The sequence below is a fragment of the Cydia splendana genome, chromosome 2 (genome assembly GCF_910591565.1).
Source record: "Cydia splendana chromosome 2, ilCydSple1.2, whole genome shotgun sequence".
Classification (NCBI taxonomy): Eukaryota; Metazoa; Arthropoda; class Insecta; order Lepidoptera; family Tortricidae; genus Cydia; species Cydia splendana.
Window position 1 is genome coordinate 6693609 of NC_085961.1, and position 16916 is coordinate 6710524.

The window sequence follows — 16916 nt, forward strand, 5'->3', positions numbered from 1 at the left end:
CTTTCACGATTATTAAACATTATCAAACTACACAACGGGACTTAATCGCGTATTTAAGTTTTAAGATTTACTTCCGACGTTTCGAGGACGGCGTTGTCCCCGTGGTCTCGGAGAAGACTGGCTCAAGTTGACATCAACATCTTCTAGCCGCGCGAGTTTTTCGAACTACCCGCACTTGGTCTTGTTTATCAGTTTGAACGTTTTGCGCACTAGGGATGTTACTCTGTCGACACACAACACTAACGATATTCGATTTATCGACTGTCGATATTCGTTTCCGCTTACATTTACTAATGACTGGATTCCATGTGGATGAAATCTTAAAACCCTCGTTCCGATTAAAATTGCAATGTTTTTTGATTTCAATGGCTTCCCGCACTTTTCTACTGTAGAAATGGCGATCCGTGGAAAGGATTCTAGGGTTATGCAGCTCAATCCAGTGCTTTGGTCCTGACTCCAGCAAATGCTCAGCCACGGCAGACTTGTTCACCTGACGATTTTTGACAGCTGCGATATGTTCCTTAATTCTTTCTGCTATGGTGCGCTTAGTTTCTCCGATATAGGAACTACCACAACTGCAATCTATTTTATAAACGCCAGGTGACTGGAATGGAATAACGTCCTTCGGTGACCTTAGGCTCCCTGCAACTTTGGATAAAGGAGTGTACACCGTCTTTATAGAGTACTTTCCAAGTACTGTGCCAACTTTATCCGTTACCCCTTTTACCGTATGCAAAAGCATAAAGCATTTTTGCCGTAGCAGAAAGAGTTAAGGAACATATATATCGCAGCTGTCAAAAATCGTCAGGTGAACAAGTCTGCCGTGGCTGAGCATTCGCTGGAGTCAGGACCAAACCACTGGATTGAGCTGCATAACCCTAGAATCCTTTCCACGGATCGCCATTTCTACAGTAGAAAAGTGCGGGAAGCCATTGAAATCAAAAAACATTGCAATTTTAATCGGGACGAGGGTTTTAAGATCTCATCCACATGGAATCCAGTCATTAGTAAATGTAAGCGGAAACGAATATCGACAGTCGGTAAATCGAATATCGTTAGTGTTGTGTGTCGACAGAGTAACATCCTTAGTGCGCAAAACGTTCAAACTGATAAACAAGACCAAGTGCGGGTAGTTCGAAAAACTCGCGCGGCTAGAAGATGTTGATGTCAACTTGAGCCAGTCTTCTCCGAGACCATGGTATAATAATATACTCCGCCTGGTACTCCATTCCGAGATTCGCGTATGACCTAACTGACACGCGCCTACGTCATCATGCTGTTTACAGGTTCTCAAACTTTGAAATGTGGGAGAATTTTAACCAACGGTGAAAATTATTTTAACGGCATTAATTTTAAGTTATTCATGTAGAAACATAGTAAAATAAAACAAATCTAATGTATTAAATTAAACTTTATTTATCTATACAAGACAAACGTTTAAAAAACTAATTCACAGTTACACATTAATTACCAAGCTTACGACGTGAAAAGTTTGGAAAACACTGCGACTGCTGACACTGAGCGAGAAGGAAATAACAATTAACACGCGTTCGACAAGGATGACGGTCAGGGCATGAAGTTATCTAGATCCGAATTGTCAAATGTGCACAGCGCTATCCTGTGTTGCCAGTAGTATAAACAGAATTACCCGAAAGTCTGAAATTTCTTTCGTGAATCGGAAGATATTGCTAACGAGTAATTAAAAATGACGTGTTATTGTAAAATTTAAGCTAAAATACATATAAATGAAAATTATAAAATTATAAAGAAATATTTTAACTTATTAACCATAGGTATAATGTACCCATGTAACATGTTATGTTGAAATAAAGTGGCAATGTTATTGTGACGTAGGCCCGTGTCACTCTGGGAATGGAAGACCATGTTTTATTAGACCATGTCCGAGACCACGGGGACAACGCCGTCCTCGAAACGTCGGAGGTAAATCTTAAAACTTAAATACGCGATTAAGTCCCGTTGTGTAGTTTGATAATGTATATGATCGTTGCCTATGTCAGGCATTTTTTATTTCTGCTTTTCGTAGTAGGTACTCCAATCAAATTAGGGTAAACTAATCTAATCAATAATTATGTTTTACAGTGTTTAATCACTATATTTCTTACTTATGCGTAGTAAATGTGACAATAATAATTCGTGGAAAAAGCCATTCCAAAAATAAAAATAATAATATATCGGAATGGCAGATGCAAATCGCTGGCCCAATATTACAGGGTCCTATGTTTCACTTTTATCGAACTGAAATTTAAACATTATCATAGTGAGATTAAGTCGAATTTCAACTATCTTGAAAATGTAACATAGAACCCTGTAATATTGGGGCAGCGAAATGTAAAGTGACGTGATCATTTCTATACATTGTAATACATTTCGATTGACGTTAATGATTAAGGTTTGTCACTTTGCTCTGCTCCCTTTGTAGCGGAGCTCCCTGCGCACGCAATGGTTAAATAACAACACTATTTAGGTATATTAGAATGATAATATTAAAGAACGTACATCTCAATGTAAACAACCAGATCGAGTGACATGATAATGTTAAGCAGACAAAAATTAGAACATATGCGAAATACAAAATTCAAATAAAATTATCATAGACATACTTACATCATCATAAGCCAGTACAAAACTAGTTCATAAATATAAGTAAGTATATACACATTACATCGAAATCTAAATTTAACACCGTTTATCCTTTCATAACATTTAACATTCACGTGAATGAATATTTGACACGACGGCAATCATCGCTGTAATCACGCAGATTGAGGTATTCGTTTCCAAGTCACGTAAGTAATTAGGGTCAAGTTTGATTTGTGCTACAATGACCACACAAATTACGGGTAAAGAGATTTTTATTTGCAATTGCGACAGATTTCGGTTGCAGAAATGTCGCTAATGGACCTAATGGTAATTTTATTTATTTTCAGATAGTAGTTGACTTCTTGAAATACCAATAATGTTATAAATGACACATAATTAGGCAGTGACGTCATTTTTTTGTAGGCATGATAGGTATTTGATTATCATTTGGTTACATTAAACTCATAACATCATGTTTCGTAAATTTGAATGCTACCTACTAAAATACATTGGTAGGTTTCGATTCTAGCAGATTCGATAATTAGAATTATATTATTTTGTATCCATTCAGTTGTACATTTTAAGAATAGATGTGGTATACATCTAAACTAACAATACATTTAATAAAGAAAGTAAATATATGTAGATATGTTATATAAGTCACCATTGACAGCCTAGCGGTAAGGCGTGCGACTTTTAATCCGGAGGTCGCGGGTTTCATACCCTGGTTCGTAGTGATTCGTTTTCAAGAACTTATGCACGATATATCAATTGTTATTTACCAGCCACTTGTCTGTGAAGGAAAACATCGTGAGGGAACCGGACTAATTCTAATAAGGCCTAGTTTCCCCTCTGGGTTAGGAGGTCTGGTGCCTGCTAATTCTTAAGATTGGTTACCAAGCTCCCATGAGCCGTTGCAAAAAAGCCTGAACAACGCCAGGAAGAGGATGATAATATGAGATAACAGGTTTTCCCTAATTAATACTAAGGCGTTTAACCCCCTCCCCCCTCTTTTGAAGCCCCTGTTTTCACCACAGCGTTTCAGAAATGCGTTTTCACTAAAAACCTGGCCGAAAATTGTAATCAGTTTTACGATTAACTTTCTTGGTCAGCTCATTGCTGCCTCTGAATAAGGGCGTTTTCACTTAAAAGTGTACCATTTAGGTACTTTATTTCGGGTTATTTCTACTCAGAATCACGAGGATCTATCGACAGGTATAAAAAAAAGAAGAAAAATGTGTCCCAAAAAATGACTCTTTTGTAACGCATTTTGACATATATTTTGCAGGGACCATTACAAAACTGAGACCCAAAATTTGTATGAAAAACTGGGGACACTTTTTTATTTGTCTCATTCAATAGTACTCGTGATTCTGAGTCTAAATAAGCCAAACGTTGATGGTTTTTCGAAAAGAAAAGTAAATGGTACCATTTCTTCTGAAAACCCCCATAAGCATATTTAAGTAGGTAAATATTACAAAGCAATCAGATCTACGAACAACTGCCGTATTCGAACTTCAAGATATTCACAAGAGACGACACGTACTAGATCCATTCTAGATACGTTATAGTTTAGATATCAACTAGTTCTCTTTCGCAGCGCAATTCGGGCAACCAATGTCACTTTTACGTTAGATAGCGTAAGATATCTATTAGATGTGAATTGGATCTCTAAGTCATATCTTGTGGAAATCGTTCAACAGTATCTCCAGAATCGCGCAAATGTCAAATTTGACAGGTTAGATCTTAAATATATCGTTATCGTATCTTGGGGATGTCTAAAAGATGTCTAATAGATGTCTATTTCAAAATCCGAATCGGGCTACAAGTTCTTATACTTACATTATTTCTAGAGCGTAATATTTTACGATTTGCCAATGTGTGAGTTTATGACAAAACAGCGTAAACTGTACGTTTTACGACCAATGTTTGCGTATACTAAAGCCGTAAAAATCTACTACGACTTGTTTTTCGGGTTCCCGGGTTTGTTTTGACCCCATGTTTAGTTTTATTAAAGCAACAGATCTCAAACTGACTTTATGAAGTTAGGTAGGTACGGTCCTACCTAACAGCTTATCTTACAAGCAAAGTGGAAAGTCATAATCCTCTGTTAATAACTAGACTGCTAACACGAGTGCTGCGCAGTGTTTGGTTGTCCTAATTTCGTAGAGCAATGCTATAATAATATTATATAAGACATATCCATCAAAACAACAGTGGGTATTCCATTTCACGATATAAATTATATTGAATATAAATATTATAAAATCTTAAAACTAAAAAAATCCCGGAAATGTGCGAGTCGGACTCGCCCACCGAGGGTTCCGTACTTTTTAGTAGGTATTTGTTGTTATAGCGGCAATAAAAATACATCATCTGTGAAAATTTCAACTATCTAGCTAGCTAGCTATCACGGTTCATGAAATACAGCCTGGCGACAGACAGACGGACAGACAGAGAGACGGACAATAAAGTCTTAGTAATAGGGTCCCGTGTTTACCCTTTGGCCCTAAAACCCTAAAACGCGCAGTGAGTTTTCTAGCTAAGAAGTTATCGATGCAGACAATCTGGGGAGTGAAGACAGCTCGAAAATGGTTCCATGTAAGTCATTACAATAAATACATAATTTGTTTTCTCATCACCTAATCAGAAAATGGATTTCTCTTCCCTGCTAGGAGTGATCAAAGTGGCACTTTTCTGTTCAACGACATTTCATTGCCAGTATAAAATATTAATATAATTAACATGAACATCGTATGTACAGCCTGGCAAAAAAGAGTAAGGCCGTAACACGCTATCGCACCGCACCGCGACCTTGGTGCGTCGCACCCATAAGTGAGAGCGAGAAAGAGATATCTCTTTCTCGGTCTCACTTATGTGTGCGACGCACCAAGGTCGCGGTGCGGTGCGATAGTGTGTTACCACTTTAAGATATTTTTATTATTCTCATAGTTGATGTGAAAAGCAGTATGTGTCACACGGTATCAAAATTATTTCTTCTTGGCGTTAACACTTGAATCCCTCATTACGCTCAATTTGCGCTTCATTCAGGATTCAATGTACGCCCTTGACGGAAATATATCATTTTGATCCCTTGTAACACAAACTACTATTGTTAACCACACCTAATGCTGATTGCTGATTGCGTTATAAACGGTATACTTACCTAACTTCCACTTTGATTTAAATATTTTCGCCTAATTTCATTTACCAAACAACTTAACGTTTCATTGGCAAATTGCCTTTTACTGAATACATATTTCGTAATTCACAATTTTCGTTCAAAATGTATATTATAATTTTTAACACAGGAAAAATATTGTAAAACAAATATTAAATATTTCATTGTCCAAAAAACTTCCTCCTATATTTACGGCTCACGCAAGTAAATGCCTACTACCTATTTGTAATGCAAATTGTGAAAATATTCTTTTCATTTTTATATTATTCACGGTGCTTTATTTTTCAAAGAATAAAAATAATATTTTACGGTATTAGAATATTAAACAGATAGGTACCTACGTAGAATCACCGTCGCTGTAACCTAATCTCAAAATAATGATTGTTACTTTGAGATTATGTTACACCTACGTATTCTAAGAAGAAAAGGTAACAGAAGTAAAAAAGCTCCACTGTAATAAATACTAGTCAATTAGGTAGTTAAAAAAAAACATAAAAATACAAAGCAAAAAAATAACACTATATTATTAACGAAAAATATCTTCATTATAGTATTTTATACAATCGTGATATAATAGAGAGCTTTTCAGTTGAGTACCGTGTTTAGGCAACGAAGCTTGCTGAGTTGCCTAAGTAAGGTACGAGATTGAAAAGCTTGATTATATCACTATCGTATACCTACAACACTTTTTTCTACGAGTTAGCAAAAATAATACTTTAAACTAGTAGAATCATATCGTCAGGTGACAAGCAAAACTCACTAATTACTAAAAAAATATTAAACAAAAATCAACCATATTTAGGGATTAATATGGTTCACTATGGCTATTAACTTGTGGTAGTAATTAGTGAGTTTTGCTTGTCACCTGACGATATAGGTAAACAAACCAAAAGTATACAGCTAAGATACGCGAGCAGCCGCGATACCTTCATACACGTACCCTCCCGGCGGGGCGGGTTGGTCAACGACACCTTCTCGTAACTCATGAGGCCCTGGTACTTGCTCCTTGCTAAATTAAATTTTTAAACAGTTTTTTTTCTCGATTTTAGCCACCGTAGCTTATGGAGACTAACAAGTAACGCTAAGCGGTTTTTGTAGTCTATGGACGTTCCTATATTAAGGGTGTCACATGCGCGTTTCTGACTTATGAAGCAATTGTTCGTACAATACAACCTAAAATAAGTAATTAATTTGAGCTATGGTTTTGTTTCGTCCTCTTGACCGCGGCGAGCTGTGATTGGTCAATTTCATTATAGTTGATTAAACTATATCGAAATGAATATTATAGTTGAGTTGGGAGCCCATAGATTAAAAGTACCCAAATGCAGTTTGGTATACGAAATCTTAATTCAGGAATTACAGTCGACGAGTAGAAAAACATAATTTCAGGTAAAAAATGGGGGCTAGCTCGGCGCTAGATGGTAGGGTGCCGAAGTCTCACCAGTCTTCTGGGCACCCTACCATCTAGCGCTACCACGCATACGCATACGCATGTAATGCCACCGCATTGCCGCGCTATATAAAGATACCGACTCGCTGGGCAAGGTAGCCAGCCTTCTGTACCCTTACCACAGTCACTGACAGTGTCAACACTGATATAAACCTAGGATAACTAACTTACTTTCTATGCATCTCGCTCGTACTAACATAGTTATTAGTGCGAGCGAGATGTATAGAAAGTAAATTACGGAGACGTTAGCGTATATGCCAGTGTTGACACTATCATATACGCATAGGTTCTTCGTCATAGCACAGGTAAGTATTATCTTCAGACTTTTTAGTACCCATATTCTTTCTAGGTCTCAGCTCCATCTTATTGACTGCAGTTGTATCCAGAGTTGTGTCAGGTACATAATCACTGTCTAAGGTAGACCTATTTTCACATACTGTATCATATGAGCTGTCTAGACTTGTGACATCTGTGTCACTGACACTTTCATTTGCTTCCTCCTGGGTATTATCATTTTCTGCCGGGTCACTTGAAGATAGTTCAACAGGAACGTAATCCCTTTCAACAGTAGATTCTAGAAATACAGCATCTCTGCTCTTTATTACTGTAGTGGTCTCAGGTACTATAAATCGGTAGCCCTTAGTATGATCACAATATCCAATGAAGATCATCTTGTGTGCTTTGGGGTCCCATTTCTTACGTTTCTCCTTGGGCAGGTGGACCATAGCTTCACAGCCAAATATGCGCATGTGTTTCACATTCGGCTTTTGTCCAGACCACATTTCTTGAGGAGTTTTGAATGATAGAGACTTAGTTGGAGAGCGGTTGATCACATAAGCAGCGGTGTGTACTGCATCAGCCCAATATTTCTTTGGTAGCTTGGCATTCTGAAGCATACATCTTGCACGTTCCACAAGGCTTCTATTCATCCTCTCTGATAATCCGTTGCTTTCGGGGCTATACGGTGTGGTTGTTTGGTGTATGATACCTGCACCTTTTAAGTAGTCAGAGAATTTCTTATAACACTTTAAACTCTCGCGTTTTGTACACATATTTATTTTGAGAATTTCTTGTTAACATATTCGGTTCCACCATCGGTACGAATAACCTTGATCCTGACATTGAGCTGGTTCTCAACTTCGTTTCTAAATTCTTTACATTTTTCTAGTGCATCTGACTTGTTCCTGAGAAAGTACACATACACTTTCTTTGAGTAGTCATCAATAAATGTAATAAAATACTTTGCTCCGCCAAGCGACTGAGTTTCCATAGGTCCACATAGGTCAGAGTCCCATTCTCTGGTGCCACAAGTAAGTATCATCTTGTTCTTCAACATCAGACATGCATGCATAGCCTTTACCAGGTATATCTAGCCGGTACATGTTGTTGATATGAGTGCCTGTTGCTACTATCTGACCTCTATTGTTTATAATAGCACACCCATTGTTATCAAAACTTACTTTGCCTCCAGTTTTTGCGATCTCACTTACTGACAGGAGATTGTTAGGAAGATCAGGCTCCAATTTCACCACGGTGACAGGTGCGACAATTGTAAAACATCACTGTTGCTGACGTCACAGGCATCCATGGGCTACGGTTACCGCTTACCATCGGGCGGGCCGTATTCCTGTTTGCCACCATCATTGTTTCATTAAAAAAAACTCTATTATATCAGAAAAAAACAGATATTTCTCTTGCTAAGTTTATGACAATTGTCACAAGAAACACTACAATTGTCACGAAATTCCGACATATAACTCATTACCTGTCAAAAATTACCTACAATTGTTCTAAATCTTGACAATTGTCAGAAACTTCGCAAAAGAAATATCTGTTTTTTTCCTATATAATCAAGTTTTTTTAAATAATACAATGATGGTGGCAAACAGGAATACGGCCCGCCAGATGGTAAGCGGTAACCGTAGCCCATGGATGCCTGTGACGTCAGCAACAGTGATTTTACAATTGTCGCACCTGTCACCGTGGTGAAATTGGGGCCAGGAGAATACAGCACATTTGTAAAGAGCACCTTGTTTTCTTTACCTTTATCATCACATGTGGCTAAAGTTACTTGCCCTGAGCCATGCACGGATAACACTTCTTTGTTAGCAACCTTTATATTATTTATCGGGGGGTGGGGGGGGGGGGGGGGGGGGGGGTACTACATTCTGTAGCAAATTTCTGTGCTTCGTAAGATGATATGCTGCTCCTGAGTCTACATACCACACATCGTCTTGACTTGATGTAGCTATAAACACTGCAGCATATGATGCACTACTTGGCTTATGACGCTGTGTATCCTTTGGTTTTTCCTTGCATTCTGGGCTTTTATGGCCATATTTGTTACAGGAATAGCATCTTAGGCCTTTAGACTGCTTCTTGTGGCTTCTGTGCAACTTCTTGCTAGCGACAAATACTGAAGGTGAAGAATAAGTCTCGGTACATCTGACATCTTGCAATAATTTTGCTTTTACAGAATCTGAGGTTATTTTCACACCAGAGCTTTCAATAGCTATGATCATAGGCTGGTATGACTCAGGTAGACCCGAGAGTAGCAATGTTCCGAGCCATTCATCGTCTACCTTGAAGCCTATGTTCCGGACCTTATGGGCAGTATTCATTATTTTGCTCACATATTCTTCTACATTTTGACATTCAGTTAACGAGGTATTACAGAGATCACGCAGGAAGCCGACTTTGCGTGTCAGCCCAGAGTCGTCGAACACTTTTGACAAGTTCTCCCATACTTCTTTAGCGGTGCCGGCCTCTTGAATATGTACATAGTTTGTAGGATCGACTAAAATAATTATCTTTGTTTTTGCTTTTGTGTCTCGTTTTGTATCTGTTTTGGCGTCTGCAGCCGGTTCAACACAATCCCACTCCCAACTCTTCGTGTTGAAGGTAAGTTTTTTTTACCGCAAATCGCCATGTAGCATAATTCTCACGGCCGGTTAGTTTTTCAATTAATGCCATTTGATTATTTGATGCCATTTTTCAAACCCTTTTTACTATCTTTTTACGAAGAAACAATGGCAAATCACGATTTTTTTCTTGTCAAGTCAATGAACACATTTTTACACTTTTGCACTAAGAGTTTCGCACTGCCTTCTTTTCTAGGCTTTACTGGGCATTTAACCTGATAAATTAAACGAAAATTAACAGGAATCTAGTAAAGATTGCTTTAATTTTCTATAAAGAACACTCGTAAAATACATGGGTCACGGAGTACAAGAATATGAAGTGACATTGACATAGGAATCGTCAAGTGCGAGACGGATTCAAATAAGGCGCGATATTCGCAATTAGAATGAACATTTATTTTAACAATAACAAAGTAACTTATGCAAAAGAAATATCACCAAACATACGCACGCTAAATTTTCCCACTTTTATAGCGGAATTCAAAGCTGCAGTAAATTTAATTCGATCATAAACTTTACAATGAAGATGAATGAATGAATGAAGATATACTTATGATAATGAATACCAAAAAATATAAACAGCTGAAGATTCCTTTGAGAATAAAAAAAGTTGTTCGTTTCTTTAAAACAACATCTTAGTCCTTATTCAGCTACTCGCGGAACCTTGCTTCAAAAGGAACATTCTTACTTGACGACTTAAGTACATCGAGTTGCAAGTAAGGGGCTTACTTCTTACAAGAGAGCTTTACACTGTGAGTAAACTTTAAGTACTACTGCTTAATGTTTAGTGCATCCTTAAAATTAAAATGTTTCTATGTTATAAATGCAGACAAGTCTGAGGAAAAAAGGCATGTAAAAATTTTACGTAACCTGTACGGATATGGTCGTTCTTGTCTACGTGACAGCGTGATAAAACGGTATCCGTCACTTTCAATCGCGCCGTGTTAAATAGTGACGGATATTTTGACACGAGGATAAAGCCATCCGTAATAGGCCTGCTGTGTTACTTACTGCCCGCTGGCGTGCAGCCTTTAAAGGTACCGTTCGAATTCAGACTGCACCAGAAATACTGCAGCAGTATTGCTACTTGACATTACTGCCGAATGTGGAAAATCCGGACAGCAACACCTTAAAAAGACTGAGGTCTTGATCGGCCACTCCTCGCCCCGCGACCCGCTGCTGGCGTCCATTCCGCGGCTATAGACGGTTAATTCTTGCTTTTTACCCGACTACGGCATAGCAAAAAGAGGGTTATGATTTTGACCGTTACATAATATGATGAATGTATGTTTCATCTGTTCCCTCATAACTTATAAAGTACTAGTTATATTTTGGCAAAAAAGGTGTCCTTAAAATCGTATTGATTGCTCGCTGCATGGTTCTAGGCTATAAAAAATTAAATAGAATCAATATGACGCTATCATAGCTATATACGACGTCTCATTAAATTGAAGATGGCGCCCTCTAGAGTTCATAAAGTCATTAACTAAAAAAATAAAACTGAGTTATGATGCCGCGTTACATATTATTTGAAAGGGCTTAATTAGCACATTTGAAATATGTACACAATTGTTAGCTTTTGCTCCCGGCTTTGCTTGAATGCACCCGATAAAACATTAATACCTATCTTAGGTATTTTCTGATTCTGGATACGCTAATGCTCAGTTCCGCGCGTTACCCGACTACGGCAAAGAAACCGGGGGTTGTTATTTTTTTCGACCGCTATGATTGAATATTGAAATAATCAAGTACGCCATAGTATATCTATAGCGAACTTGATCTTAGAAATCGGACAGGCTATACCGGGTGTGGCCTGTAATATGAGCAAAAAATTTAACTATAGGCTGTACTCCTCATACTGACCAACATTTGTTCAGCGACTTTTAAAAATAACTTGTGGTTTGATTTTTAATACACTTTAAAGTTTATTCTAAGACGCAATGTATTGCGAATTTTGTTATGTTTAAGGCGTGACAAGCAACGTCAATCACAATGATATGGCGTGGCGATGGCGTCCATTGAAGTTAATATTTATTTTGTATGAAAAATAGGGAGTCTAAATACTTCATAATTTTTAAAAGTTGTTGAAAAAAAGTGTCACCGTTTGAGGAGTACAATCTATGTTTTAATTATTTGCTCGTGTTACAGGCCACACCCGGTATATAATTGGTTTGATTGTAATTAGAGGAGATTTATTTCTTATTTCATATTTTTTAGAGCGCGCTTGTAGATCCATAAGCGCGTGTCACATATTTTTGCGTCCTTCGAAGAGTTACATATTATTGCAGGCCTGCATGCATGATATGCAATAAAGCTCAGTCTATTTCCACGTAGTATTTCAGTCCGTAAATGCATTTAAATGTACCGTAATAATATAAAACTTATGAATCATATTCCATGTAAGAGAAAGTAGCTGCGGGCAATATCGTAGAAAATGAAAATACTTCTCAGTATTTTAGTAAAGCACAGATCCTGCATATGCCACAGAAAATCTTAAATAAATTATAAGTACCTACCTACGTCCAATGTTTAACTATTATCTTGTCTGTTAAAAACAATGTCCTCTCTAAAGTTATGTGTAGGTACGATTTTTTCTTACAGAATACAAAAAAGTGTACAGTCACCTGCAATAATATGTTACACATAACGACGGCCGCAAAAATATCTGATACGATCTCATTTGTAGAGTCATAATAGCGTGTCACATTATTTTTGCGTCCTTCGAAGAGTAACATATTACTGCAGGTGACTCTACGTACATATTTATGAAATATAAAGTTTATGGAAACTTACACCTTACCCCTTACACCTTACACCTTACACCTTACACCTTACACCTTAGAATATGATGGTTGCACTTTTATCGTCTATTTTTTTATGCGGCACTCTCGCAATTACTTTGTTACAAAGTGATGGCTACGATGACAGTTATATCTGTCATCGTCGCCATCACTTTGTAACAAAGCGCGTCCATGATAATTATGCTCGCTGTTTAACTATACTGTGCTCAGCTGCCTGCGAAGGTAAAAATCGAACTAGTACCCGTACCACGAGTCACTGTCAGTGTCAACACAGATATTGATATACCGGGTGTGGCCTGTAACACGAGCAAATAATTAAAACATAGATTATACTCCTCAAACGGTGACACTTTTGTTCAACAACTTTTAAAAATTATGAAGTATTTAGACTCCCTATTTTTCATACAAAATAAATACATATTATCTTCAATGGACGTCATCTGTTTCTGAACGCAACCATAATTGACCGAATGTTTTCTATTAGTTTATCCATTCACTAACTCAATCACTCTCTTCTTTCTCAACAACTCCCACTGTTCACATCGCTCTGTAAATTAATTTTGTTTTCATGGAAAATACATAATTTTCTTTAATATAAAGTGACTTTTAATCATCCACCAACATAAATGGTGCCGAAACAAGTGAAGTTCGAGTAAAAGTTACGATATTTCAAGAAAGTTGTCGCCGCGTGTGAAGTGCCGGTCGGACTTAAAATCTCTCATCGAGCGAAAATATCACCGAAATATTATCGCCAAGTCACGCCTCAAAGCAAACGAGAAGGTTTTCAGTGATATTTCGAAGCCGCAGCATCAGTTTGAGCAAATTCAAGTTTCGACGCGACCAAGCCCATTTCTCAGAATTCAACTTCCATCGTTAGCCATTTTGATGAATTCAAGGACAAACCGAAAAGGAGCGGAATGACAATTTTGGAGCCAAGTTCGGACCGTTCATTCAAACTTCGTGAAACGTCATTCGGATCTGACATCCGCTGTCAATGTCATAATTGACATTAGACTTCATTCTTCAACTTCGTTTGCAATTGAACATCAAAATGAGAAGCAAGGAAATAAATAAACTAAATGCGCAAATCGCGTGGTGTAAAGGATTTACAACTAAAATAGAGAAACTTTTAAACGAAACGGACAATCCTTTGGATCAAGAATCAGCAATAATCAGATTAGAACAAACTGAAGCAAACTTTAAAAAATACAATGACTTGACTCTGGAGCTAGCCATATTAACAGAAAAGGATTCATCTGAAGACTTTGAAGACCACGATGAACACGAGGAGAGAACCATAAAAATCATCTCACGATTACGGAGGATAACCTCAAAAGCGCCCACAACCAATACGTCGTCGGCATCGTCGAAAACAAAAGTAGAAGATACGGACGTAACCAGTCATCATGGTGGAGTGCGGTTGCCGGAGATCGACATCCCCACGTACGACGGGAAGGATTACACAAAATACGTCGCGTTCATCGAGCTCTTCGACGCGATAATAGACTCCAGTGAAAAGTTAAAACAAGTGCAAAAACTATACTACTTGAAAAAATACCTGAAAGGTGAAGCATTAGCGTTAATTGAAGGTCTTCCATTAACCTGCGAATCATATGTTAAAGCCAGAGAGCTAATTAAATTGCGGTATGACAATAAATTTCTGGTAATAAACAATCATATCCAAGCTATAATAGATAGCACACCCATTGTAAAAGGTTCTGCAAGCAACCTGCGGGACGTGGTAGCCAATACTCGTCAGCATCTAGGCGCCCTTAAGGCCCTAGGTCAGCCAACAGAGCAATGGGACTTAATTGTACTAACTATTATCTTAAAAAAGGTGGATCAGTTTTCATGCAGAGCCTATCATCAAGAAAGGGACAGTGACAAGATGCCAAATCTCGAAGACTTCTTGTCATTTCTGGAGAGGAGAGCCAGCAGCTTTGAAGAAAGCCAACAAAGCGAAGGTAAGTCGCATACATATCAAACTAAAAGTGCTAAAGTGTGTAATGTGGCCAATATATCAGTACCTTCATGCTTATGTTGCAAAGCAACATCACACAAACTGTTTTGTTGCCCAATATTTGCAGCACAATCACCCAATGAAAGACGGGAGCTTGCTGCCAAACACAAATTATGTACCATATGTTTAGGTATGCACAAAAATAAATGTAAATTTCATTTCAAATGCTCCACATGTCAAAGTAAAGCTCACAACACATTGTTGCATAATGAACCTGAGCCAAAAGTTACCAGTTGCCATGTTAACTCAACAAATGCTGTCGTTACTGATCTATTGCCCACCGTTAAGGTCAAAGTATTAGGGCCAGACGGTAAATCCTATATTACAGCTAGAGGTTTGATTGATTGTGGCAGCCAAGTTTCTTTCATGACAAATAGTCTTGCCAAAGCCTTGAATTTGCAGCCAATAAGTAAAAACCTCAACATTTCAGCTCTACAGTGTCAATCTAATCAAACATCAAAAGCTGTAAATGCCAAATTTGAGTCGCTGCATTCAAATTACAGCTTGCAAGTAACATGTTCACTGGTGGACAAAATCACAACACAATTGCCAGAAAACAAAATAGATACAAGTAAATTCACTATACCAAATTCTGTTGTACTAGCAGACAATGAATGGTCAATTCCAGGTGATATTTCATTCTTGTTTTCTGCCAGCATATTTTGCAAAATATTATTGCCCAGCAAAACCAAAATCTCAAATACTGAACTTTACCTCATCGTTACAGAATTTGGTACAGTCATATCTGGCGATACTCCATGTTATAATGGAGCAACAACCTGCCATCATGTTTCATTGCATGTGGCCACCCATGAGGCCAATAATAATATTGAGCACCTCCTAACAAAATTTTGGGAAACAGAAATTGTTCCTGAAATGAAATCGGAGGTTACAGCAAAGCAGGACTCCTGTGAAGCCGAGTTTCAACGCTCGGTACAATTAATTGATAACAAGTTTCAGGTGTCTCTCCCCCTTGCTCAGCCCATGGTTCAACTTAATCTAGGCAATACCTTTCCAATTGCATTCAAAACCCTTAATTGTATAGAAAAACGATTCAAAAAGGACCAAATTTTGCATGAAAGGTACAAAGAATTTATAAATAAATATATAGAGCTTGGTCATGCTAAGGTGCTGCCCCTAACAAACTCTAATAAGCAACAATTGTATTTCATGCAACATTTACCTGTCATTAGAGAGGACAGAAAAACAAATAAAGTTAGAGTAGTTTTCAATGGAAATACTAGGGCAGGCAAAGAATACAACAGTCTTAATGATATGTTACTAAATGGCCCTAAAGTTCAAAAAGATCTGTTTGATATATTGATATCATTCAGAGTTCACAAATATGTAATGATGGCTGACATCCAAAATATGTACAGAGAGAAGAATAGACCCCAAGTTTCATCACTTGCAAAATATCTTATGGCGCAATAACAACAATGAACTAATTATCATTCAATTACAGACCGTGACCTACGGGCAAAAAAGTTCGAGTTTCCTGGCGACAAGATGTCTAGAGGAGCTGGCGACAAGGTATGAGGCAGAGCTTCCTAAAGCAGCAGAGGTGGTCCGCACTGCAATGTATGTGGATGATGCACTCTTCGGAGCAGACTCCATCAAGGATGCATTGGAGGTAAGAGACCAATTTACTAACTTGCTGTCTCATGCAGATTTCCATCTGCACAAATGGGCAGCCAATGATCCCGAACTGCTAACTGATATCTCTCTTGAATCTTGCTATGTTGATGATCACCAGCTCTCCATGAAAACTGATCTCAAAGCCTTAGGCATGGTATTCAATCCCAATCAAGATGTTTTCAAAATTAATTATCCCAACAAAGACATACAACATTGGGACAAGCGCTCAATCCTTAGTTTCATTGGGTCCTTTTTTGATCCCTTAGGGCTGGCAGGGCCTATAGTAGTTAGGGCAAAACAATTT

At 37.9% G+C, this 16916-nt stretch overlaps 1 protein-coding gene and 1 long non-coding RNA gene across 2 annotated transcripts in view; both read left to right on the forward strand.

Moving 5' to 3' along the window:
• The window catches only part of LOC134802917 (uncharacterized), a 428476-nt gene that overhangs the window by 66735 nt on the left and 344825 nt on the right, over positions 1 to 16916 (forward strand). The gene's annotated exons all lie outside the window — the stretch shown is intronic.
• Positions 14006 to 16559, forward strand: LOC134800045 (uncharacterized). Its single transcript, XM_063772502.1, has 2 exons — positions 14006 to 14918; positions 16440 to 16559. Exons 1-2 carry the CDS (start codon positions 14006 to 14008, stop codon positions 16511 to 16513), a joined length of 987 nt encoding a protein of 328 aa, XP_063628572.1. The 3' UTR covers positions 16514 to 16559.